We start from the raw sequence: 24,001 nt of genomic DNA, 5'->3' as shown, positions 1-24,001 counted from the left end.
CCTGCTTCACTTCAGCCAGAGCAATTCAATGCTATCCAGGAGACAGCTTACAGCCTGGAGTGTTACTCTTTTGCAAATGACCTCTCTCCCTTACACTCAGTGGCAGACATCAGTGCTAAGTGCCAGTGGTATTGCATCCCTATTTCTCAGTTCTCAGAGCCATGTTTAATTGCGTTCCTTGATGGCAATAGGAAATAAACATGCTCATTTCTCATGTAGGAGTCACCACTGAGGTGTGGCACTGCAAGTGAGTACTGCTACCAGCAGCTATGTGCCAGAGCAAATAAATTCTCTTGGCAGCAGCAGCTGCACTTGTTTCCTCTCACCATGCAAAACCTCAGCTCCTGTAAGCACTCTGGAGAAGACCATCAGCAGGGCATGGCCAGAGGTGGAGTAAGCCATCACCTCACACTCCCTTGCAGGAGTATCAGAAGCAGGAAAATGTTTTATATGACATTGCAACACTAGGTGACATTCTCATGGGTCTACCAAGGACTTGTGCTGAGACACAAATACAGGTCTTGAGAACTTTTAATTTCTGTATGACAACTTCTTTCTGGAGCAGAATGCAACTCCTTTAGAAGCAAGAGGATCTCTCTCTCACAGTTTCTGAAGGGGAAAAAAGCATTAATACAACCGTCATCTCCAAATTGCTAGTACACTCTTCTCTTTAAGACACAGATACAAATCCTGTGCCAAGAGATTTCTGACCCTCGAGCTACTGAGAACCGAAGATGGTGCTCCCATTCTCTGGGGCAAGTATACTGTGCTTGGTAGCACCTTCTCTTGCCCGGCTGGCAGTGGCAAGGGGAAAGCACCAGCCCTAAGAGGAGCACTATCGTCAGAGCGCTGCTGCCCCTACGCTGGCAGAGCAGAAGCCATGTGTTCTCAATTCTGTCTGTGAAAGACATTGAAAGGCAGAAGCCCCTGCTTCTACTCTTGCTCTAAGATGGGGGCATGGTCTGACTGCATAGTGAAAAACTGTTGTCATTGCAAGCTGCCCAAGTGACATACGTGCATTACAAAGTTATTGCAGCAACCTCTGCAATGTCAAAATCCTCTATAACTGTAAAAGACCTCGACGTTACTTCTGTGCCCTGTATGTTCCCACTCTCTTAAGAGCAAACAGTTATTAGAATGTAAAAAAACCCAAACCAAAACAAAAAACCAAACTCCACCCCAAAACAGGAAAGGTAGTGTCCTTAGAGGCATGGTCACAGTTTTACAGTTTAGGTGGCTGCTTCCTGAGTATCTGCTTAGTTGTCTTTCAGACCCTAGACTCTCCCTGTTCAGCCCAAGCTGCTGTTCCACCACGCATCAGCTCTCCACTCCGCACGGCACAGCTCTGCACACCGATGAAAGCCAATTCCAGATTTCCGCCGATTCCTTCAGCTGATTTTTGCATTTGTTTCGCTTGCAGCAGATGGAGCTCAGGAAAGACGTGTGGCATTGTGGCCCTTTGCTCTGGGACACACCTTTACCCACGGAGACTCCCCAGGGCAGCAATACTCTGGCCTGTGGGACAGACCACACATTGCCCCAGTCGGTCCAGTTTTAAGTAAAACTGTGGTGTTACCAAACCAACTGGGAGGACTCCATTTCTGCTGCCCACGCCAGCAGCGGGCTTCGAGTGGGGCAAGCCCACGAAGCCCCTCAGACACCCAGGACCCTCACGCAACCCGCCACACCGGCGGGCGGCGAAAACCCGCCTCAGGCTGGACGGGGGCTGACGGCCTCCCGCCGCCGGCGCCCTGCCGCCCCGCGCATGCGCGGCCCTCCCCGCCCCCTCCGCTGGCGCCCTGCCCCGGAGATGGCCGCCGCGGCGCTGAAGGCCCTCACCGCTCCCCCGCGGAGCCGCCCGGCCGCTGCGGGCCGGAGCCGCCCCCATCGGTCCCCACGGCTACCGCAGCGGCCCCACGCCCTGCCCTGCCCTACCCGCGCTAAGTACCGAGCGCCGCCTGACGCCGCCGAGCCGTGAGTGCCAGCCTCCGGCGGGCCTGCGCGCCCGGCCCCGCCGCTGCCCGCCAGGGCCAACCCCCTGCGGCGGTCCTCGCTGCCCTGCCTGGGCGAGGGGAGGCCCCGCCGCCCCGCCGGCAGGTGGGACGCGCCGCCGGACCTCGGCGTTACTTGGGGTGCAGTTGGCGGGCCCTGGCCTCTCGGAGCTGGGAGCCGGGCTGCGGGCTGCTGCTCCGTCGCCACAGCTACGGGTGCTTGGCGTTGTGGGGAGGAGGAACGTGCTCGTTACGCCGACCTGGCGTGTGACGGGAGAGTGGTGCAGGGCGATGCTCTCACCCTTCGAGTCATACCTGTGGTTTGTCTTTTTTTTAAATGCAGGTCCTACTACAGCTCTACCGAAAAATAATCAAGTAGGGCAGGAAAACTTTGAACTTTAATAAACTCGGCGAACATGGGTGAAGTTCGTCGGAAGGTTCTAATTAAGTTCTTGTACACAAATCAGGGGTTGTCCTGGGTCTCTTTCCTGTATCAGTATTGCCTAAGATGTCTCACGTAAGTCTGAAATTGAGATTTTAAAAAGAAAAATCTGCATAAGAGTGCAGTCATACAAGAGAATGAGATTATTATTGAACAATTATGACTCAGCATTCTGTGTACATGTCTCTGTGTGGAGGCTTGCGTGCCAGCAACTGGAGCAGTGGTGGTTTGGTGATGGGGCATCACCTTCCTTTCCTCATCAGTGCATGCAAATCACATGCTTTGAGTGACTATTTCACTTCACGTCCTCCCAAGTACTGCTGTTGGGGTGGAAGGACCTGACCCAGAGTGTGTGTAGCCCTCCCCGTTTTCCAGGCTTTACCCTTTTGTGGGCAGTCAGGAAGGACCTGCTCCTGCTAAGATGGGAAGCTCACGCTAGCAGTTTAACACCAGCACAGAGGCTGTGACCAGTGTCAATGCTCAGGGCTGCCAAAAGCATGTGCTTGTCCTAGTCTAGGGCTGCACTTGCAGGGGCTGACTAACTGTGCCACCATGAAATTGACCCAGTTTAGAGTCAACTCCTTTTGAGGGGAAATGGTCTTGGTCAGTCCTGAATGGCAGATATGACAGTATAATACATATATATATAAAATAAAATCTAATAATATTTAAAATTACGTATTTTCTCAGCAGTGAAGACGTGAAAATGTTCCCCCTTGTGTACTTGCTGCTGCAAGCCTCGGGACTTTGTGCTGTTGAGTGCTCTGCGGCCCACCATGCAAAGGGCTCTGCTCTCTGGAGCAAGCCTGCTGCAAGGCAGGGCTGCGAGAGTCCTTTCTGCCCGCTTTGGCTTTCCAGTGCAGCCTCTCGGTAAGAGGATTGCTGTCACAGAGATGCTCTTTGGGCTGCTGTGCAGTGCCTGCCCCTGTGAAGGGCTGTCGGCCAGCCAGCCAGGACGCCTGGGTGGTTGCACTGGTGTGACTGCACCATCTAGTGCTGTCTTCTGCAAACTCACCGCTTGTCTTAGAGCCAAAAGGAAGCTCAACTGGTTGCTCACAGGTCGACAGGGATTGCACCTCAAATGCGCGTAGAACCATACTTCCTGTTTCATAACGCCCCAAAAGCGGGAGAAATTGATGTGGCAAAGGCAGCAGCTTCTTCTAGCCACTGTCTTCCCTGTTAGGTGAGCTTCCATCCAGCTTGGACAGCCATTAGAGAGGAAGAAGCACTGCACAGCGCTGGCTTGCACCAGTGATGCATGTGCACAAAATGCACGTGTGAAATAATAAGCTGCTTCAGTGGGCTCTGAAGGGAAAACGCAGGTTCAGTCCTAAATTGCTAGCTGTATTCAGTGCCAGTCTGAATCAAGTCAGGAAACGATAAGGCAACAGCAGAAATAAGGCCCAGACCCACAGCGGCTGCTCACTCGGCTCCTGCTCAGGTGCTGCCCTAAGGCACAGCTCCTGCGGAGGCCTGATGTGTGCTGAGAGCAGCGTATTTCGGCTGCAGAAGGAGCGGCATGTACGCTGGATGCTGAGGCCAGAAAGAGGTAAGGTCTGCTGCCTCTGCAGCCTTGCCGAAGTAACTGTTTGGTAGTTTCTGATAAGCCTGGAAGTCTTCAGAACTTACTGCAACAAGCCACAGGAAAGGCGTCGACCAGACTTCTGAGCTGGAAGGCAGGAATATGCTAGCTTATCCCAAAAGGCGTTTGGAAGCACATCCATCAGCAGCTGGGCTGCTGAGTCTCTCCTGCTTCCTTGGGTGATAGAGGGGACACCTGCAGCGTGATGCAGGAGGAAGGATAAGCACCCCACCCCTCAGCCAGGCAACTCTTTTGCTCATAAGCATGTGGGTTAGTGACTTCATGAGTTAATGAGCGTGTTTATTGTTGAAGCAATAAATCAGAGAATTGAGAATCTAGACTATTTTGTCAAAAGGGGATTGAGCCCTTGTTTGATTTTTACCTAATGAGCTCATGAAATAAAGCTTGATTCACAGAGTAGTACATTGCTCTGTGAATTTGAGAGACCCAAATGAACCATGACTGTCCACAAAATAATTCACTGCTGAAACTGCAATTACACGATACAGTAGTAACAAAATGGAAAATGCTTCAACCATGTGGTTGAGAGATTAAGGAACAGGATTGAAGGAAACATGGATTTATCAGGAAGCTCCCTTAGTGTATTGGGTTTGTGTGGCAAGGTTTTGGTAGCAAGGGGGCTACAGGGGTGGCTTCTGTGAGAAGGTGCCAATGCCAGCCGGCTCCAAGACGGACCTGCTGCTGGCCAAGGCCAAGCCCAAGCCCATCAATGATGGTGGTAGCATGTCTGTGATAACTTATTTAAGAAGGGGCGGAGGGGAGAACAAATGGCAACTTCAGCCAGAGAGAGGAGTGAGAACATGTAAGAGAAAACAACCCTGCGGACACCAAAGTCAGTGCAGAAGGAGGGGGAGGAGGTGCTCCGGGTGCCAGAGCAGAGATTCCCCTGCAGCCCATGGTGAAGACCATGATGAGGCAGGCTGTCCCCCTGCAGCCCATGGAGGTCCATGGTGGAGCAGAGATCCACCTGCAGCCTGGGGAGGATCCCAGGTTGGAGCAGGTGGGTGCCCGAAGGAGGCTGTGACCCTGCGGGAAGCCCGCACTGGAGCAGGCTCCTGGCAGGACCTGTGGCCCTGTGGAGAGAGGAGCCCACGCTGGAGCAGGTTTTCTGGCAGGACTTGTGACCCCGCGGGGGACCCACGCTGGAGCAGTCTGTGCCTGAAGGACTGCAGCCCGTGGAAGGGATCCACGCTGGAGCAGTTTGTGAAGAACTGCAGCGCGTGGGAAGGACTCATGCTGGAGAAGTTCATGGAGGACTGTCTCCCGTGGGAGGGACCCCACACTGGAGCAGGGGGAGAGTGAGGAGTCCTGCCCCTGAGGAGGAAGGAGCGGCAGAGACAACGTGTGATGAACTGACTGCAACCCCCCATTCCCCATCACCCTGCGCTGCTGGGGGGGAGGAGGTAGAGAAAATTGGGAGTGGAGCTGAGCCTGGGAAGAAGGGAGGGGTGGGGGGAAGATGTTACGAGATTTGCTTTTATTTCTCATTATTCTACTCTGATTTGATTGGTAATAAATTAAATTAATTTTCCCCAAGCTGAGTCTGTTTTGTCTGTGGTGGTAATTGGTGAGTGATCTCTCCCTGTCCTTATCTCGACCCACGAGCCTTTCGTTTTATTTTCTCTCCCCTGTCCAGCTGAGTGGGGGAGTGATAGAGTGGCTTTAGTGGGCACCTGGCCTTCAGCCAGGGTCAACCCACTGCACTTAGAAAGCGTAGGGCCTGCTTCAAAACTGAGCCTGACACAGTCAGCAGATTGGAGAGAGGCTGTGGATCTGTGCTGAGGCACGCTGGAATGGTGGGGTACCTCCTCCACACTCTACAGAGCAGTGCAGAAAGTGTACATTTGTGTTAACTTGCATTTTGTGGCTCTGCTTCTCTCTTCTCCGAGTAGATTTCCTAAGGTTCCGGGAAAGCTTTGCTTTTGGCCAAGGCAACAGACATGGACTGAATATGAGGAAGTCCTGCTGGCAGCTCCATTGGCACAAGGGCTGAAATACCAGCACTGCAAGGAGTGGCAACAGTTACTGACAGCTGCTCAGGGACCTGAGCTGAGGTCTGCATCTTGGTACATGTGATCTGTTCAAAAGCATGGATGCATGGACAGCATGGCAGCAAGGCTGTACTGCAGAGGAAGTGTGCTTCATGATTTTGGCTAAATTTCATTACAATATGTCCTTTTTAATGGCAGGCTTGATAGAAGCCCATACTTAAGGACAGTCAGTTTCTCTTACTTGTAGAGATGATCATGGATCATTTGGCAAATATACATTAACGAAGCGTGCTGCAAAAGACTTCTTGCTTCTTTCTGCATTTTGTTCTGGTTTTGGTAGGAGTGGGATTTCATTGTCCAGTGACAACAACAGGCATTTTTACAAACAAAACCAAATGAACAAAACAAGAGCTGTAGAAATGGAAACATACTGGATCAGGTAGGACGAACAGCCAGCCTTTATCACCACTGGTAGTACATCTTGATTTCATTACGAAGGTACGCTGCTGTAACTAACAGCATAATACTTACAGTGTTGAAGTAGGAATGTTAAGTGGAATTTGTTTTCTTTAAGTAGCCTAGCTACTCCTGATCGTTCATAGCTATGAAGTATCTTGCCACATTAAAACATTTGTTGACTTTTAGGAAGCAATAAATAACGGAGTCAATGACAGAACTCCAAAATGAACTCTCCCTTAGTTGTGTTTACTTTTTAAGATTAAAAGGTGTGGAAATTCAATCAAGGAAAAGTACTTTAACCTGGTTAAGAATGAATCATTTTGGTCTTCAGTTGCTTGGGCTGAAGATAACTAAAGAACTATATTACTTGCCAAAAAGGCAAAATACCTAAAAAAGGTAATTCTGCTCTTAAGCAGATTGGGAAGAACTATTGCAAGGGATTGTGATGCTACTGGCCACCATAGAACTTGCTCTTGTCTAACCAGGTTTCCTTTAACTAATGTAAAAGATTTTGCAATGTTGAAGAAGTTATTTAAAGCAAACAGGAAGAAATCTACCTTTTTTTTCTTTTTTTCTTGTGACTGACTACCGCTTGTGACTGGAGCTATTATTTTATGGGATTTGGGGCTGAACAGCCAGAAAGCAGATTTTTTAAACATCAAGATAGCAACTTAAGGCCCTGCAGTGTAAACAGGAGCACAGTTTAAACTATTCAATGTTTGTAACACTAGTATCTTCTAATAAATTCTCCCCCTGCAGAAGCAGAATGATTATCAGACCAGTGACCAAGAAGATACTTGATACAAAGCTGACAATATTGATTGATTGCAGAGGACTGCAAACTTTGCTTTCAGAAGTGATAATCATCTGTTCTTTCTATTGAGCAGATGATAGATTTGTAGGTGTTTAGTACTTCTGAAGTCAAAGCAGAGGGTCTTGCCAAGTAACTTTGAAATTACTCCTTCGGAAATACACAGGGGCTGAAGGTCCAGCCCACAGCCTTGAATGACAGCAAATTTTCACTGATTATTCAGTGGTTCCTGCAAAGCTGTCCTCTTGTTTGGTAGAAAATTCACAACTTCAGCAGGTGGGCAGACTGAATGAGTAATGAGCAACTCGGTCACAAATTTCTGAGTTAAAAGATAAAACCTGAAGTTATCTCTAGCTGTAATAATAATTCCGATGGGGTTTAACAAAGAAGCTTGAACAAAACTATAGTTGTGCTGTAATTACCCAAATACTTGATGGAACCGTTAAAAACCTGAATATACTGTTCCACTGCTCAAGCAGTGAGAGGCACTGAGTTTAACATCACTATGGAGCATCAGACAATAAAGGGTATTTCAAATAAACCATTATCATAGCTGAACACATATAAAAATAATCTCTTTATTGTGATTTTTTTTTTCTCTTTACCTGACAGTGGTATTTCTTAAGCATAAATATTAACATGAAAAAGTATCTCTGCTGAGCCTGCAATTTCATGTTTCTTGCAGCAGCAGTGCTGTCATAACCAACTTCTTCCCCGGCTGCTTGTTCCCTGCCCTGCACTGCCCCTTCTTTCTGGGCAGTACACCAGCGTGCGAGGCCACATTGCCCACCAAATGAGGGACCTGACCAAGTGGAGTCACCGCTTCCCACCCTCTTCACCCCGGATGTTGCCAGCAGCAACACTGGCTTCAGTAAGCCTCCTTCCTTTGCCCTTGCACAATCCGTGAGTTGTCTGAAATGCTCTGCAGAGCTGAAATAGGGAACAGATTTGACAGAAAAATAGCATTTTTTAAGACTGGTTGTTTTTCAGTGGGATCAGTTCAGTTGAGCCCATTTAACCTGTAACTAACTGAGCAAACACCATGTTCTCCAAACAGTGGAGAAGGAGAGGTGAGAGCAGGAATAAGGTAAGGACCCAGGGCTGCTGAGTGTCTCAAAAAATGGTGCATCTGTGTGTACCCTTCTGATACAACCAGCCACCTGGGGAGTTGAGCTAAACTGTTGTGCTCTGCACTGGAGCAGACCTGGAGCGCTGTAAAAAAAGAGCATCTGACTAAGCAGTAACTAATAGCCAAGGCGGCAGCACCTTTAGCAGCTGTAGTCATTTTGGAAATGAACTTGTGACTATCCCCTACACCACAGCTACCTCAAAAGCCGACCTTACCCTGAATTAGGAAAGATTTATTCTTGTTTTCCTACTCTGAGAGCATTTCAGACTAAGTGAGATGAAATCAAAAACACATTTAAAGAAATTATATTGGTAGATGAAGACTCTAAAGTAAAGTTTTAAAATGGGCAACACTAAAATAATTCTGTACGATGTCATCTTTTTTACCTCAAAACGCTTGTATACTTTGAAGTAAAATCAATTGATTTTAAATCTATTACTCTAATACAAGAGAGATAATAAACTCAACACCACTTACAATAAACTTTACAATAATTGTCACGTTATAATAAACTGGAAAAAATGAATATGCAGTGACTTTTTGTGCTAAATCCACTGTTTTAAGCTTTAGCGAGCTATTTGTTCATCTATGTGACGGAGGTTTTAGTCCTATAGACAACACATCGCTTGGCTTTTAAACCAATTCAGTAAGAGCTCTTTCAGGAAGATCAAAACCCAACAACCTTTCACCTTCAACTCAATAAATCATATCCCATTTAATTCAGTTTTTATTCAATGAAATGATGTATAAAAACTTACAAATCTGAGAACTTAACTATACACAAAAAGATGATATTCAGTTTAAACGTATACACAGAGAAGAGCTGTGGTTTGTGACTTGCCCTCTCCCGCCCCTCCCCCCAAAACACACACTGTCTCCATTTACGATGGGGCAATTATTCTGTCCGCTTATGCCTTCTGTTGGCCCAGTTATTGCTCAGTGGGCTTCATTGCTGCTGTCAGTTTAGGTTTTTAGGCTACCAGCAAAAAACCTGGGCATCTATATAAAATAATAAGAATCAACAACTTGATTTTTAACACAAAGATGCAGTGCTACCATCAGCAGTAACTAAAACTACAGAATTCACCCTTTCAATTTTTCCAGACTTTGTCTTGGCTTTGAAAATAATGGGACTCTCACAGAGCAGAATTTGCCAGCCAGCACTACAGATTCACTTCAAAACAACCATGATCCCCTGTTGCTAGAACATCTCTGCACCACTTTTTCTTCCTCTTAACTCATGCCATTAGACCAAATGAAATCATGGACATTCCTTGCTTGAGTAAGGCAATAAAGCTTTTCTCTCTCCTTTCATCCAGAATGACTCAAACCTATAGCTAACACCACATGCATGTGCTGCACTAATGATGGTACAGTGCTCACCAGTATGTCACTTCTCTAGTTTCCTTTGTAGCTTGGGTGCCAACACTTACCTATTAGCTTCTCTTCAACAGGCCAATAAAAATGCACACAGCTCAGGATGTTTTAAATTTGATTAAAAATAACCTGTGCAATGACTAGTTTTGTCAAACAACTAAAAGACTTTCTGGGCTGAATCTGAGAGTAGACGGCCAGTTACTTAAAAAGGATGTGTGCATTTATTTACCTGTACCAAATATACACACAAACACTTTCTATATATATATATATAAAAATCTTTATACATATACAGTATTTTATATATATATAAAGATTGCCATCACATTATTATTACAGCTACTTAAGTCAAAATTTGACTAAAAGTAACTACTTTTTGCTTGACTCGATGCATCTGAAACAGATACCCAAAGGCATACTTGAAAGAAAACGTAAGGCTAAAAGAAACCCAACACCCTCAGCTCTTTTTAACTCAATGAACAGAGATTTTTGCATTCGTTGCAAAAAGTTCTGAGGGTTTTAAGTTATAACGTTAATTAACTTGCATGTGGACTTCTAAAAAGCATGGTGTTTAATTTGCCAGATCTTCCCAAAATGCCTTTTACCAGGGAAAGTAATATACATATATATATATATATATATTTTCTTTGCTTACCAAACTGATACTCTGTTTCTCATTACACTCATCATTGTATCTAAATACACTTTTAAGCAATCTAAATTTTGTTTAAAATCTATTAAATTTGGATTAACTAATACTATCAACATAGTTAGCTGGATTATTTTTTCACACCTTCCTTTGTATTAAAATCAATTATGTTGTGGTTTGATGCAAGAGCTTTTTGTTTGTTTTGGTGGGAGAGGCAAAGTCCAATTTCCTAACGTGCCAGTACAGTTCTGGTTGCTGAAGACAAAGGGTGGGAAGGAGGCTGGTGGAAAAGATGGCAGGGGTAAGTGAGGTAAGAGGTGGGGGGAGGAAAAAATTGATTTAATAAAAAATGAGTAAAGAAATTTTAAAAAATTGATATAGGTTTCACATTCAGTCTAACAACACTGCTTCCTGCTCCTTTTTGATGGAGGCTAACACTGCATTATCAGTCTCTGTGGCTTCTGTGTCCCCACCACCTAGCAGAATGGAGCGATCTTCTTCTAGTGTAAAGACAGAGTTTTGATTTTGGCACGAATGTTTGACTACTTCATTGGGAGTTGAAAACGTTTTGTCACACAAGTTACATTTGTAGGGCTTGTTGGTCTGTACTAGCATGTTGTCCATTTGACTGCCTTCCTCAAAAGTACAGAGTTCCAGAGTCTGTTTGTCCACCATCGTGTACGTGTCCATGCTCTGGTTTAGGCACACGTGTCTGGCAGCCTGGTTAGCCCTACAAAAGCTTTTATCACAAGTGCTGCACTTGAAGGGCTTGCCAGTGTGTATGTACATGTGCTCCCTCCAGTGGCTTTTCTGAATAAATTTGCGACCACAGATGGAACATTCGTATTTCCGTCTTTTTACTTCCCTCTCTTGGTCTGCCTGCTCCAAGTTGTCTATGTCTGCAATATCAGAAGGGGGCGGTGTCTCTGACTGCTGCTGCCCATCAATTATTGGGGAGTCTGAGATCTGCTGCAGCTCGCTGTCACTAATCATCCCTGCTTCAGGCACTTCCACGGCATCTTTATCAGCTGTGTTGTTACAGAGAGACAAAGAAATATTACTTTCTCCCTGCTGGCTAGACGTGAAGGGAACTCCCGTGTGGATCTGCAGGTGCTCACGCAAACTACTTCGCAAATTGAACCGGCGACCGCAGAGGTGGCAGGCATAGTATTTTGGGAAACTTCCATTCCTTTTCATAATGCTTGGCTTGACATGTGCTATTGTGAGTGAGGCAGGCTGTTCATCTGAAGAAGATGCTTCCATGTTGGCCTCTTCTCCTGCAGGTGAATTATTACCAGCAGCAGATACCAATTCTGGAGATAAAGAAGATGGCAATGGGTCAGAAGTGGACATACTTGTCCGGGTCACTTGTGGCAGAGTTGTAGCTAACTGTGAGAGCTGTGAGCCTTCAGAAACCTGCTCTTGGTTCATCCGTGATGTCTGTGGCCTTGGTTCTCGCCCGAGTTTGTCAGTCGCTGATGTAACCTTAGTGGGATGTCTTATCTGGTGATCTGCGATCTGAATGCCATATAATGAAGATGCTAATGGAAAAACTTGATCCGGGTGAGAAAAAGTTCCCTGACTTGCAAGGCTGGCCTCTTGAATTAGTGGATATGCATGCAGAAACTTTATTCCCTGTTCTAGTCGAACTGGGTCAATGAGCTGCGGTGCCATCTTCCCAGTGTACATCAAATGCAAGAGATAACTGAAGATGTCTGGCTGTATGTCAGTTGCTTTCAAACGGACACATTCACTGAAAGGTGAAACAAAATGATCAATAAGAGATAAGGAAAATCTTTTTTACCAGATCTAGGTTATTCAAGCATTGATAAAAATCAGAGGCATCTACTTAAATTCAAAAGACAGAATCTGCAATGAATATAGAGAAACGCTTTAATGTGAAAGAGCTAATCTTATTGGCCACTTGAAAGATGACATTTTTTTCCTCAGGGAGGTAACTGGCTTGAAAGACAAAGCTGTCCCATTACAATCTACACCCTTCTAAATTGCTGTTACATTACAGATTTGTTGTCACATGTTAATGTATTTTGTAAATTGCAAAGACATTTTTCCCCCTTTTTTGGTTGGATTCAAATGCATCTGTAGCTGAATTTAAACCTGCTAGCACCGGACTCTAAATTCACAATCCATTAAACTTTTCTGAGTACTTAGCCCTGAAAACACCTAAAACTCATCTGGCACTTGCCTGTTTGGCTTCTGTGTCTTACCACTGTCTACAGCTACAGTTCTGCAAATGTGTGGTATCACCTTGTCTCAACTGCATTACCATCCAGAAACCATGCAGGACAGGGTGTGAATCCCCTGAGGATCTGATGCAACAGGTGCAGCCTGAGCACATCTAACCAGTGGAGGCCAGGCTCCTTACAAAGCAGAACAGTAGCTTCTTTCCTTGAATAGGGAGGAAGAAACGGTAGCACCAGGGTACGCCTGGTCAGCCCAAGGCCAGTCGCTTGGTTAGAGTGCTCAACGAGGGGAGACGCTTTGGCTGTGATGCCCTCTTCAGCCTAACAGGACTGAAACCAACACCATCCTCTAGCTGAGAGCGTGCCCTATGCATCAACCATTAGGATACTCTGGACTGAAACACCCACCACTCCTCCGGTTGAAGCGGGATCTCTGTGCAGAAAGAGAGGCAAGGTTCACAGAAGAAGAAAGAAAATCAGGAACATCTTGGTTAGGCCAGTTAGCTACCAGGAAAGGATCTGGGATTCTAATCGTTTTTCAGAGTTATTTGTAGCTCTTGTATTAAACAAACATTAAATAAGAGACAGAAATCCAGAAATGGACATGACTGCACACTGTGTTCTGAATGCTTTAACCACAGTAGGCTACCAAGCTGAGGAGGAAATTATAGCCAATTCTTCCATTTCTTAAGGTGCACCCTTCTTGAGCTCTCTCTCTGACTGCTTTTGAAGTCAGATATATTACTCAAAAGTAAACTTTGCAATGGTGTCTTTCAGAGATGACTGTGCGCTCTTGATGGAGCATCAAGACCGATACATCTGCCTGCAGTCCTGTCTCAGAAGGGCAAATGCACTTCTGTCCTTGATGTTTACTTTTGGCTAAGAACTCTTAAGAATTTCACTCACTCAATTTAAACTTCTTGAGATAGTTCAAATAACTGGGAAAAAGAAAAGACAAAAAAATCTTTAAAAGTTTTACACTTTTTTTATCTTTTCAATGCCCTCCATGTAACGCTGCCCGCAAAAAAAAAAAAGAAGAAACACAACCCCCCTTACACTTTGGTAAACTAAAAAAAAAAAAAAAGAAACCTATTAACCTCTTCTGTAAGTCCGTTTCTCAAAATCTCCTAGCAAATACTTACTGGGTTGTATATAAGTTACAGAAATGTCAAGAATAGTGCCAAGACAGAGTAGAGGATAGTGAGTGGGGTAAGGAAAGTACAAGAGTGAAGATGGGATCCTTTAACTATTCAATTCTAGGAATTCTATGCTTTTTTAAGGATAAAGAACTTGTGCTAAATTATAACATTAGTGTTAATGAATCACAGTTTAACGTGTTTTAAAGTAAGATTCTAGTTTGCAGGTAAGACTGGATTCCCATATTCCTTAGGTCATAGCAAGAAGCAAAAAGAACATTTTCAGGTTTCAAAGTGTTGCTGGACCTCCTTAGCTGAGCTAACTGAACAACATTTAAACAGTGAACCTTTTTATAGTTACCTGGTTTGATGAACAAACAACATCTTGAAGTAGTTGGAGAAAGAAGCAAGGACCGATTTGTGTGCCTTGAAGTAGACATCACCAATGGCAACTGTGCAGTCACACAGGAAACCGAACTCTCTCTGAGCATTTAGTTGCTGCAGCAGAATAAGTCCATGGTTGGCCAAATCCATTTTTTTACACTCTGAAAAGCAAATGACTTCCATGTAAAACTTAACAGTAGATGCACAGATGCAACAGTAGCTGTCTCTTAAGAGATATTTTCCTCTAATATCCGTATGTCATGCTTTAGTAACACCTCTTAATCCCAAGCTGATATCCTACACGTAGGCAAGGATCTCTGTTTCACAATGGGCAATGTGATTCACAAAGGTGCAAGTGATTTGCCAAGGCTTAAAGAGCAAAGGAGAGCCAGGTCTAAAGAGTCCTGAAAAGGCATGGGGGACACACACGTGGATACAGAAAGATAAATAGCTAAAGGAGAGGAAGAGGTATTAATAAGTAGTAAAACCACCTATTTGTAATGGGAAGAACAAAGTATTTTGGCTGCCACTCGTCTGTTCAAACAGGAAAGATAAATCTCCCTTCTGATACCAGTCACCCTCACCTAAGTGGGTGAGAGAGACAAGAGCAGAACCCAACAGAAGATAAGTTAGATACTTTGAACTTGAATTTTCAGTGCCTCTGTGTATCTTTTACCTAAAAGTTATGTGTCCATCCAGCTGAATCCAAACCCAACATTAAATAATTAAGCATTTCTGATGGTTACACCCTCTCCTGGGAAATACCAGATACATACCTGAGTCTCCCCAGGCTGAAACAATGAATTCATTCTAGGCATTGGCAAGCCCTCTGGACTACCAGAACAGGAGGGGCCAATCCTTTCACCCAACAACTATTATTTATCAAGATCAGCTACAACAGCATTTTGTGAGAAGCCTGCATGCCGGAGTGCCTCACGCTTGCCTAGCAAATCAAGAAACCTGAGGGGCGAGAGGTGCAGTTCCGTCCATCACTGGCCATCGGCACAACGTAGGACAACTAACGGTGAAATGTGGCACCAACCTGAGCCCCCCTAAACCAGGGCTTCTGCAGGCTGCCCCCCCCCCGCATGATTCAAGGGCAGCCTCAGAAGCAAGAATTGATAACGCTGGGAAAAAAACAGCGAGGGAAACACATTAGGACAGTTGCGTATGGGTGGATGGATGAATATGGGGCTAGTAAGATCAACAAGTGGGTACAGACTTAACCAAAACAAATAAAGCTTTGAGCAGAAAAAGTGAAAGTATGAAGTAACATAGGTCTCTATGTAGCCATGTAAAACAGCAAGAAAAGTCAACAAAATTCCTGGGCACGTTATGCCCAGAACAGCGCAGATGCTCTACGAACAGAAAAGAAAGAGAAGGTGAAACCAGGAGAAGTGGATCAAAAGCAGTAAATTTATAAAAAGCCTTGGGTTTTTTCCCTCTGAAAATTCAACAGGCAGTTATCGAAATTTTCTGTAATGTACAAACGGCTTGTTTCTTCTATACAGTAAGAGTGTGGCTTTTGGGGAAAGAGAATAAAAGTGTATTCCACATATGCCAATAAGTTTAGTCATTGGAGAAACAAATATTTCTACTTGCTGGACAGTGCAGAATGCCCTTGTATTTAAACCAATAACCAGGCTGACCAAATGCATTCCTTTGCATTCACATGAGATCAGAACTCGTTTGAGTCAGGGGTGTAAGGGCAAAGAAAGAAACACAACTTAAGATACAGTTGATTATTTTCTTACAGTTAATAAGAGAAAAAAAAAATCAGGTTTCAACTCTCTTCAGGTCCATCCTCTCCTCCCTAAGTTACTGTTTGGATAATTACGTTTGTACAAACAACGTGCTAAAATCCTCTCCCTCTCTCCAAAAGAGGGAATACTTGCTGTCAGCAGTAACAAAAATCACGTTGATGGCTATTTAATCCTGCAAGGTGCTCCATGCAGGTAGACTCCGTGATGTTATGGAAAACACGCTAGGTTTTTTGGGTTTTTTTTTTTTTTGTAGCTTTAATTTAGATTATTCTGTGTGCTATATTTTTTAATTCATCAGCGCAGAGTCTGGTTTGTACTTGGACAGCAAAACTGGTCAGGCAGAGCAAACCATCGATGTGAGGGAACCCCAAGCCAGAAAGGCATTCTTTCCAGTTATTATCACCCTAAGTTTGGTTAGCTTATAGTTTCACCCTTATCCAAGCAGCAGTCACTGTGCCAGTTGAAGCTGTTACCCTTCATCAGAGACCTGAATTAATCTTTTCACAAAATGATACAGTGTTCGTGCACGTGCACAACGCTATGTTTTTGTGTATATCTGAAAGATATTTAAATGCTTTGAACTGAAAGCACTAGAAGAATTACACTCTGAAGAAATTATAACGGCAGAGGAAAAGAGTGAGGAAAGTACTGTGTCCCTCTTTTATATAGAGAGGGGTACGTTACAGGTATGTGTGCGTTCAGGAGCTTTACCCTTAGCTAAATAAGATGACGATTAACACCAGCAAGGCCGTATTTTGGTGTTGACCGACTGAACAACTGCGTACAATACATGCCATGCCCTGACACCCTAGAGGGGACAGTCCTTCCGTTGTAGGGTTGACAGGACTGGCCTGGCTCACCTTTACCACAACTTTTGAAATTACCTAATTTGCTCAACGGCGGGTGAAAAACCACTCGAGGCCGAGTCCTTTCGGAAAGGGTGCGTTTATTTCGGAGACCGCGAAGGGAAAAGCGGTGGGCGCAGGCCGAGGCGGTACCGCGCCGCGGAAGACGAGGAATAGGCCGAGGAGGAAAAGGCCGCCCGCGACGGGGCAGGAGGCGGGAGCACAGCCCGGCAGCCGTTCGGGCGGGGGAAGCCGGCCGCCCTGACAGGAAACAGCTGCCGGCCCGCCCCAAGCACAGCCCGGCGCTTCCCGCTCTGCCCTCGGGCACCTCGGCGCACACCAAACCTCCCGCCGAGACCCCGCCGCTCCTTCCGCTCCGGCGGCAGAGGGGCGCCAGCCCGGCCCCCGGCTCCACACACGAACCACGGCCTGCCGGTCCCCGCGCCTCCGGAGCCACCCCCGAGCCGGACCGGCCCCGCCCGGCCACAACGGGACCGCGCGCGCGCCGGCAGGGGGGGAAGGGGGGGGGGCGCGCGCCGCTCGGGCGCTCCCGCCGCCGCCTGCCGGCGCCGTAGCGCGCGGCGGGTCGCCGCTGGCGGCGGGCGGAGGGGGGAGGCGTGGCCTGCCGCCCACCCTCTCCCCCGCCCCCCTCATCCCCGGAGTCACGCTCGGCCTCTGTGGCACAGGTGGCGGCGCCCTCCCATTGGCCGCCGGGGCGGAAGGCCGGGTGGCCGCGCGCCGCTCTCACTGGCTGCGCCCCGCCCCTCTCCCCATCCCCACCCACCTCTCCCCCTCCTCCCTCCATCCCTCCCTCCCACCCCCCCCCCCGCGCACGCCACGCGCGCACGGACGGACGGAGACGGCGCGAGACGCAGCGCGAGCGGAGCCGCCAGGGCGCGCGAGACGGGAACCGCCGCCGCCGCCGCCGCGAGGGCCGCCCAGCCTGCCGAGGAGAGACAGGCGGGGCCGCCCCCTCCCGCTCCGCGCGGCGCCCTCCTCCCCCGCCCTTCCCTGCGCCGGATGCCGCCCGAGGGGGGGGGGGCGCCCCGCTGCGGGCGGGAGGGAGGGCGCGCGGGCCCCAACCGGCCGAGCCGAGCCCGGCGCCGGGCGGCACCGGCCCCCCCGGCCCCCGCCCCCTCCTCCCTCCCTTCCCCGGCGCGGCCCGGCCCGGCCCGGCCCGGCCCTCCCCTCCCCTCGGCGCGGGCCCATCCCCCCCCGGGGCTGTGTCCCGGATGGAGCCGCCCGGCCCGGCCCGGCCCGGCGGGGGTTTGTCAGGAGGCCAGGCAGCCCCAGCGGCGCCAGGCGCGGCCCTCCTCCTCCTCCGCGCCCCCCCTCGGCCCGCCGCGGCGCGGCCGGACCCCGCGGCCGGGCGCCCCCTCGCACACAATGAGGAGGTAGGGCCGAGCAGGCCCCGCCGCGCCCGCCCGCCCGCCGCCTCAGCCCGGGCCGCGGCCGGTGCGGCGGGGCCGGGCGCACGTGCGGGCGGCGCCGGGATCCCCCGCGGGCGCGCGGCGCGGCCGGTGCTCACCTGGGGGGCGCGGGCCGCCGAGGCGCCTGGTGCCGCGCGGGCCGCCGCCGTCTCCGCGCCCAGCAGCAGCAGCAGCAACAACGGAGTCAGCGCGGCGGCGGCGGCGGCGGCGGCTTTTCCTGTCCGGTTACGTTAGGGTCACATGACCGAGAGCGGAGCACAGAGGCTGCAGCGAGGAGCCCCCGCCGGGGGGGAGGGGAGGCGGCGAGCGCTGTGGCGGCGGCAGCAGCAGCAGCAGCAGCAGGAGCCACCCAGCCCCCGCCCGCCCCTCCCTCCCCCGCCCGCCGCGCGCAGCGCGGGCCGCACCGGCGGCACCGGGACCGGCCTCGCCGCCGCCGCCTCGCTCCTGCCGGGCGCCCCCCGGCCGAAAGCCTCGCTCCCCGGCGGAGCGGGGCGCGGGTCCTGCGGCGGGCGCACTGCCCCTTTAAAACTCCCGGAGTGGTGGTGGGGGGGGTGCGGGGGACTGCACCGCCCCCCCCCCTCCCCGCGCCTCTCGGGCTGCGGAATAACGGGCCGGGCTGCTGCCGGCTCCCCGGCGGGGACGGGGCTGGGGCTGGGGCTGGGGCTGCGCTGGCCGCCGCCTTCCCGGCGCCCTGCCCGCCCCGCCGCGGCGGCAGAGGCTGCCCGCCGGCAGCGCGCCCGGTGCCGCCGGGGGCGCCCGGCCTCGACGCCGGCGGGGGTGGGGGGGCGGCACCGGGTGGCTCCTGCCGGGCGGCGCTGGGCGACCGAGCGAGGCTGGGGGCGGCGGGTGCGGGGAGCCTTCGGGTGTCGTTCCCCCCCCCCCCCCCCGCCGCCGCCCCCCCCCGCTCTCCCGGGGAGAAGTGGCGGGCGCAGGTGCGTCCCTCCGCTCCGCAGCCCGCGGGGACCCGGCGGTGGGGGAGACGGGGACGAACCGGCGGCTGTGGGAGTGGAGCGGGGCGGGTGGGACGCGGTGTCCCGGGGCTCTCGAGCATGAAGTTTGCGAGCGGGAGTCCGCGTCCGTCCCCCCCCCCCCGGCTCCTCTCCAGGCGTCGGTTACAGCAAGGTCCGCCGGCCTCCGGTGCCCCGGCAGGCACGGGGAGGCGGCGGGGCCTCGGAGGGCCGGCCGGGGTGAAGCTGTCCTGGGCGCGCGTGGGTTGAACCAGCAGGTGGGAGGTGACAAGTTCCCTTGTCAAAAAGAGCGGCTTCGGAGCGCGACAGTGGGAAGGTTGGGTTTGCTTTTGGTCCGTTCAGGCAGATGAGTTGTTCGAACTGGGTATTTTGAACTTGCGCACGGCAGTCTTCCATGAAAATCACATCTGCAGCTTTGCATGGCGGCAGATTCAGTTGCGGTGGAGTGCGGAGGGAAGGCGGCTGTAGCCAGGCCTCGTTTTACCCAAATCTAAGGCATGCTATAGAATTCATGGGTGCATAAATAAATGCACCAAGGGACACTGCGATACATGTAAAAGTTGTCGGTCTTGCAAAAGTTATTAGCTCGGAGTTGTTAGTGTGGAGCAGGGAGGCCGTCTTCTGCAAGAGGCCGGGAAGTCCCTGAAGAAATGGAAGGGTGAGCGAGCCCTGCGTTGGGCTTGAGCGTGGTTTCCCTGAGTCAGAGCATGGGTCCGGGCATGGCCCGGATCTGCACCTTGTTGTACGGTGACACCTGCTAAGTGGAGCAGTGGCATGGACAAAACCATTTTCAGAGAGAAACTGGTGTTGTTGAAAACCTTGTGGGAATATATTTGGCCAGCAATAGTTAAAGAGGGTTCCTTTGCACCCCCTGCCCCCAGGGCCTGCTCCTGCTATGGTTAAATACACTTTCTGTTGTTTGTTAGGAACAGCATACACTACAATGCCCACGATTTGAGTTAGGCCCATATTATTATTACCTTTTTTAAGGTACTTACCTAAGCAAGCTTTTGGGGGGCTAGCTGTAGCTGGCATGATGTTTCCACAGTGATGTGCTGTGGAAAAAAGTCCCAAACCCCTTTTATTTAGTGTCTTGACAGCAGGTGTGCTGATGGGAGTGTGAGGGGTAGGAGGAGTATGGTATCTGGTCTGGTTTGTAGATGGACAGATGATTGCAGTCATCCCAGGCTATTGTTATTTTTACAGGATCTAAACTGGTCAAGGACTAGACCAGTTTTATGTGAGTCTGACTCTGCTGTCTCCTACTGAAGTTAACGGAAGTCTTGATAGACACAGCTTGAGTTTGTTTGCATGATATAGCTCACGAATATTCATTTATTTATACAAGTTAAGCTGCACTTGAAAACTAACTAGTTAAGTCCTAAAAAAAAAAAAATCAAACCACCAACCCTCAAACCCAACAACTTATTTTTAATTTTAGCAGAGCTGAAAGCTGATAGTCTGTTTGCTGCTCTTGCAGTATTTTGAATAAAGCAGCTGAACAGAACTGCGTCTTTAGGACCCGCCTCGAGTACCTGTGATGTGCTGAACTACAAGGGACGTGTTTTTAACAGCTCTCCGAGTTCTGCTATGTGAGCGCATGGCAGAAGTCCATAGAGTGTGTTTAACCAGTCTACTTGGCAAATTTTTTCCCTGTACGTTTCCTTTGCATTTCAGCTCTGCAAACTAAATACAAAGTAAAGAGAGTAGATGGCCATTTGAACTCAAGTCGCTTAATAGTGATTTGTCTCATTCTCATGGAAGATGGTAAAAGTGATACAATTTTTAATTAAATTGAGTGGACTACTTGGGAAAACCAGCGTGTTTCTGGCAGGTATCTGGCAGGCTTTGTGGCCTGTTTTTTCTACTCTCTCTTGCACTTGAGTACTTCTGTGTTGGCATTCGTGTGCGATTCTCCTCTGTGCTATCTCTGAAACTGGAGAAAAATTAACTTAGTTACCTTTTTTTTATTAATAGCTCATAATCCAACTTTAAAGCACCTGTGTTTGGACTGCAGTACTTCAATCCAGCCATAATGCAATTCTTAATTTAAAAGCTTCCCGTCTGATTCAATGCCCGTTGGAATCTGTAGAAAGATTTCTGTGTTGAGTTTAATGCTGCCAAACTTCACACCTTTGGTGCTGACTTACACCTGAGACACGTTGTCTGTGTTGCAGGGAGCGATAAGCGGTTCATCTGTTGCATCTTGGACACCTGACTTAAGATGTGAATCTAAAATTTTACTTCCATCTCATCTTTTGAGTTTCGTTTTTTTTTTTTTTAACAGTTACAATCCATGCAGCTGAAATTGTTACTAGAATTTATCCTTGGCTCATTAAGTGGTATTATTGTGCTTTTAGTTTCTCTATGCTGATCCCCGCGTGCCCCCCCCCCCCCAAGTTTCTTAAGGTACTTGTTTAGGATTGCTTTCCTAGTTTTATGACGTTTTAAAAGGACTGTTCAGACTGATTCAGATACTGCTACTCACCTGAGAGCATTCTTAGCTGTGTTGCTGTTGATGATAGGATCAGTCCCTAGGTTTTTGGTTTTGCTTTGGTCTGTGCATACCCAGATTAAAGGCAGAATTTTGTCTGGTAAAATCATATTTTGCATTGTAAATGAGCATACTGCTGATGATTTAAGTGTTAATAGGATGACGAAAGTGTCTGCTAATCCGAGTGAAAATTCACTTGAGCAGTGGGAGGAACTTGATCCGGACCCAAGTCCTATAAGTGTGTCTTTTCGGTAGCATTCAGTTGAAATCTGGAGTGGAATAGCAGATTTTTTGTCATTATAGTCAAAACCTTAACAGCTCTAGCAACATTAATCAGGCTCAAACTGCTAAGATTTTTGGTGAGTTTTCAAATTTCTCAGCGTTTTTGAAAAACGAAGAGAGCAGAGTCCCTGTTCTGAAGAGCTCTTTGCTCACTGCTGTCTGTGGCACTGCTGACCCACTCCCCCAGGACCGTTGCCGGCTCTGCCGAAGCTCTGGGGATCTGGGAGTTGCATGTCCTAGGCAATGGGCGGGAACCCTTCCCTGGAGGTGTGGGGCACCGCTTCCACCTTGGTACAGCTGTAGTAAAACATGAGTTTATATCAATGCTGTAAATCTGTTTTATTAGCACAGCTGCCATTTCTAACACTTCCACTTCTGATTTATGTTGGTGAGAAGGCTTGGTGGGAAGCGCGACAGCTGCAGTAGCTTCTTGCTAGATGAGTAAATGTTGTACCTCTGATAGTCTCCGACCTTTTCATCTGGGCCTATGTTCTCCCTCCCTGTTAGACTTTTTCACACACTCGCTCCAAATCTCGCTTGCATCAGAAGCATGAAGTAAAAGCGATCCCCAGGGAAAAACCCGGATGTAAGGGTACAGCAGCAGTTGTGGAACGGCTCTGCTTTTCCCTGCCTTGGCTTCCTTGCCGTGGGGAGGCTGTTGGGGTGCACTCATGACAGGTGAGGGGTCAGCCCCCAAGGAGGTCTGAGCTTTCATGTTTTTGTGGCGAGTAGGTCAGTCTCGTTGTCTTAGAGGTGAGGGAGAACTGTGGTGTCTAAGCCACTTTTTGCGTAGGCTGATAAGGTGAAAAAATGAAGAAATAGACTTTGCCAATCTGTAGGCTAAGCTGTTTTTCTGGTATCGATATGTTAATTAGGAGTTGTTTCTATACCCAGTGAACAAAGCTTTATCAACAGCTAGTGAGTAGCTGCAATTTAGACTGGGGCGGGGGGGGGGATAAATCCTTTTGTTAGTACAATATATGTCATCTAAGGAAATGGTTTAACTGTCTGTATAGAATTTTTCTTGTTGGGAGTCTCATCTCCGTCAGGAATTGTTAGTGTAACCGAACTGATACAGCTTCTGCAGTGCAGGTTAGCCCTCTACTTTCTGGCTTTGCCTTAGTCCCAGATTAACCTGTTACATGGGCTCTGCCTGCTTTTAACTGGAAAAGTTCAAACTTGACTTTGCATTCTTGGCTGGAGTGACATTTTTAGTGGAGCATGACTATGAAGTTACAGTAATTGCATGGTTTGTTTTCCTTAGAAAAAAGGATTCAGACTGCAACTGTAGTGAGTGCATGTGCAGGTGAGGTATTCTGTAGGGAAAGAGGCTCTAAGTGAAATAGCGTTGATACTATGTTCACCTTGCTATGTAATATCATCCAAATGGTGACTTTAAGCTCATGAGCTACTTAATAAACAGTTTGAATAAATGGAGAGTTCATCAGCATTGACTCAAGCTTGGGGAAGTGTTTAAAAGTATTTGGGGGGAGGGGCCCATAGTAAATAGTGGCTACCATCGTTTAGTAGTCATATTTCACCAGTTTGGAAAATGTATTTCTTGCATGGCTGGAGCTTGAAGATGGACGTAAAGGGGCAGACTGAACACTAACAGAGAGAAACGGTGATAGTAGCTGTAGCTGCGATGCCTTCAACAGCTGAAAATAGAGTGAGGGAAAAAAATGCTTGTCCTTGTTCTAAGTTTGTTTCATAAAGTTTGTTAAAAGAATCAGAAATGGGGGTGGTTGTCATGCTATGTGTGTGAGGAGAGGGGATTTTTTTTGTTCTGTTTCTCCAATGTGATTAGGTCTGTCCAACTCTTACTCAGTCAAAAACTTGGGAGGACCCCAAACTGTTGGAATTGCTTAGTTTTCTCAGATTCAGCCGCCTGGGTTTTATGTGTAGTAGACAGTATACAGGTGATGTCAAGAAGTATGTCACTGGCAGGCACTTGGGGGATTGGGAGAAACAGGCTACCTTATACAGTGTATAGCTACGGCAAAATAATTTTCTAAGGCTGACAAAGATCTTTGCTTTCCTGCT

General features: G+C 48.6%; 1 protein-coding gene and 1 long non-coding RNA gene across 3 annotated transcripts; one reads left to right on the top strand and one right to left on the bottom strand.

Annotated features, from left to right (window-relative positions):
• The first annotated feature begins 1,809 nt into the window (after window positions 1-1,809).
• LOC128140614 (uncharacterized) lies at window positions 1,810-7,301 on the top strand. The gene is made up of 2 exons (XR_008234791.1): window positions 1,810-2,311; window positions 5,929-7,301. It is a non-coding gene; the product is annotated as an uncharacterized LOC128140614 (long non-coding RNA).
• A 560-nt stretch (window positions 7,302-7,861) lies between these two features.
• Window positions 7,862-18,583, bottom strand: ZBTB2 (zinc finger and BTB domain containing 2). 2 transcript variants are annotated; one of them, XM_052784731.1, is made up of 3 exons: window positions 18,313-18,583; window positions 14,154-14,337; window positions 7,862-12,205 (listed from the first exon to the last, which is right to left on the bottom strand). In XM_052784731.1, the coding sequence occupies exons 2-3, from the start codon at window positions 14,324-14,326 to the stop codon at window positions 10,843-10,845; spliced, it is 1,536 nt and encodes a 511-aa protein (XP_052640691.1). In that variant the 5' UTR covers window positions 14,327-14,337; window positions 18,313-18,583; the 3' UTR covers window positions 7,862-10,842. The 2 variants fall into 2 exon arrangements, with proteins under 2 accessions (XP_052640691.1, XP_052640690.1); XM_052784730.1 differs by lacking the exon at window positions 18,313-18,583 and having other exon boundaries at window positions 14,154-15,236.
• Window positions 18,584-24,001: the final 5,418 nt, after the last annotated feature.

Source organism: Harpia harpyja, chromosome 4 (assembly GCF_026419915.1).
Source record: "Harpia harpyja isolate bHarHar1 chromosome 4, bHarHar1 primary haplotype, whole genome shotgun sequence".
Taxonomy (NCBI): domain Eukaryota; kingdom Metazoa; phylum Chordata; class Aves; order Accipitriformes; family Accipitridae; genus Harpia; species Harpia harpyja.
This window is presented reverse-complemented; position numbering and strand designations above follow the sequence as displayed.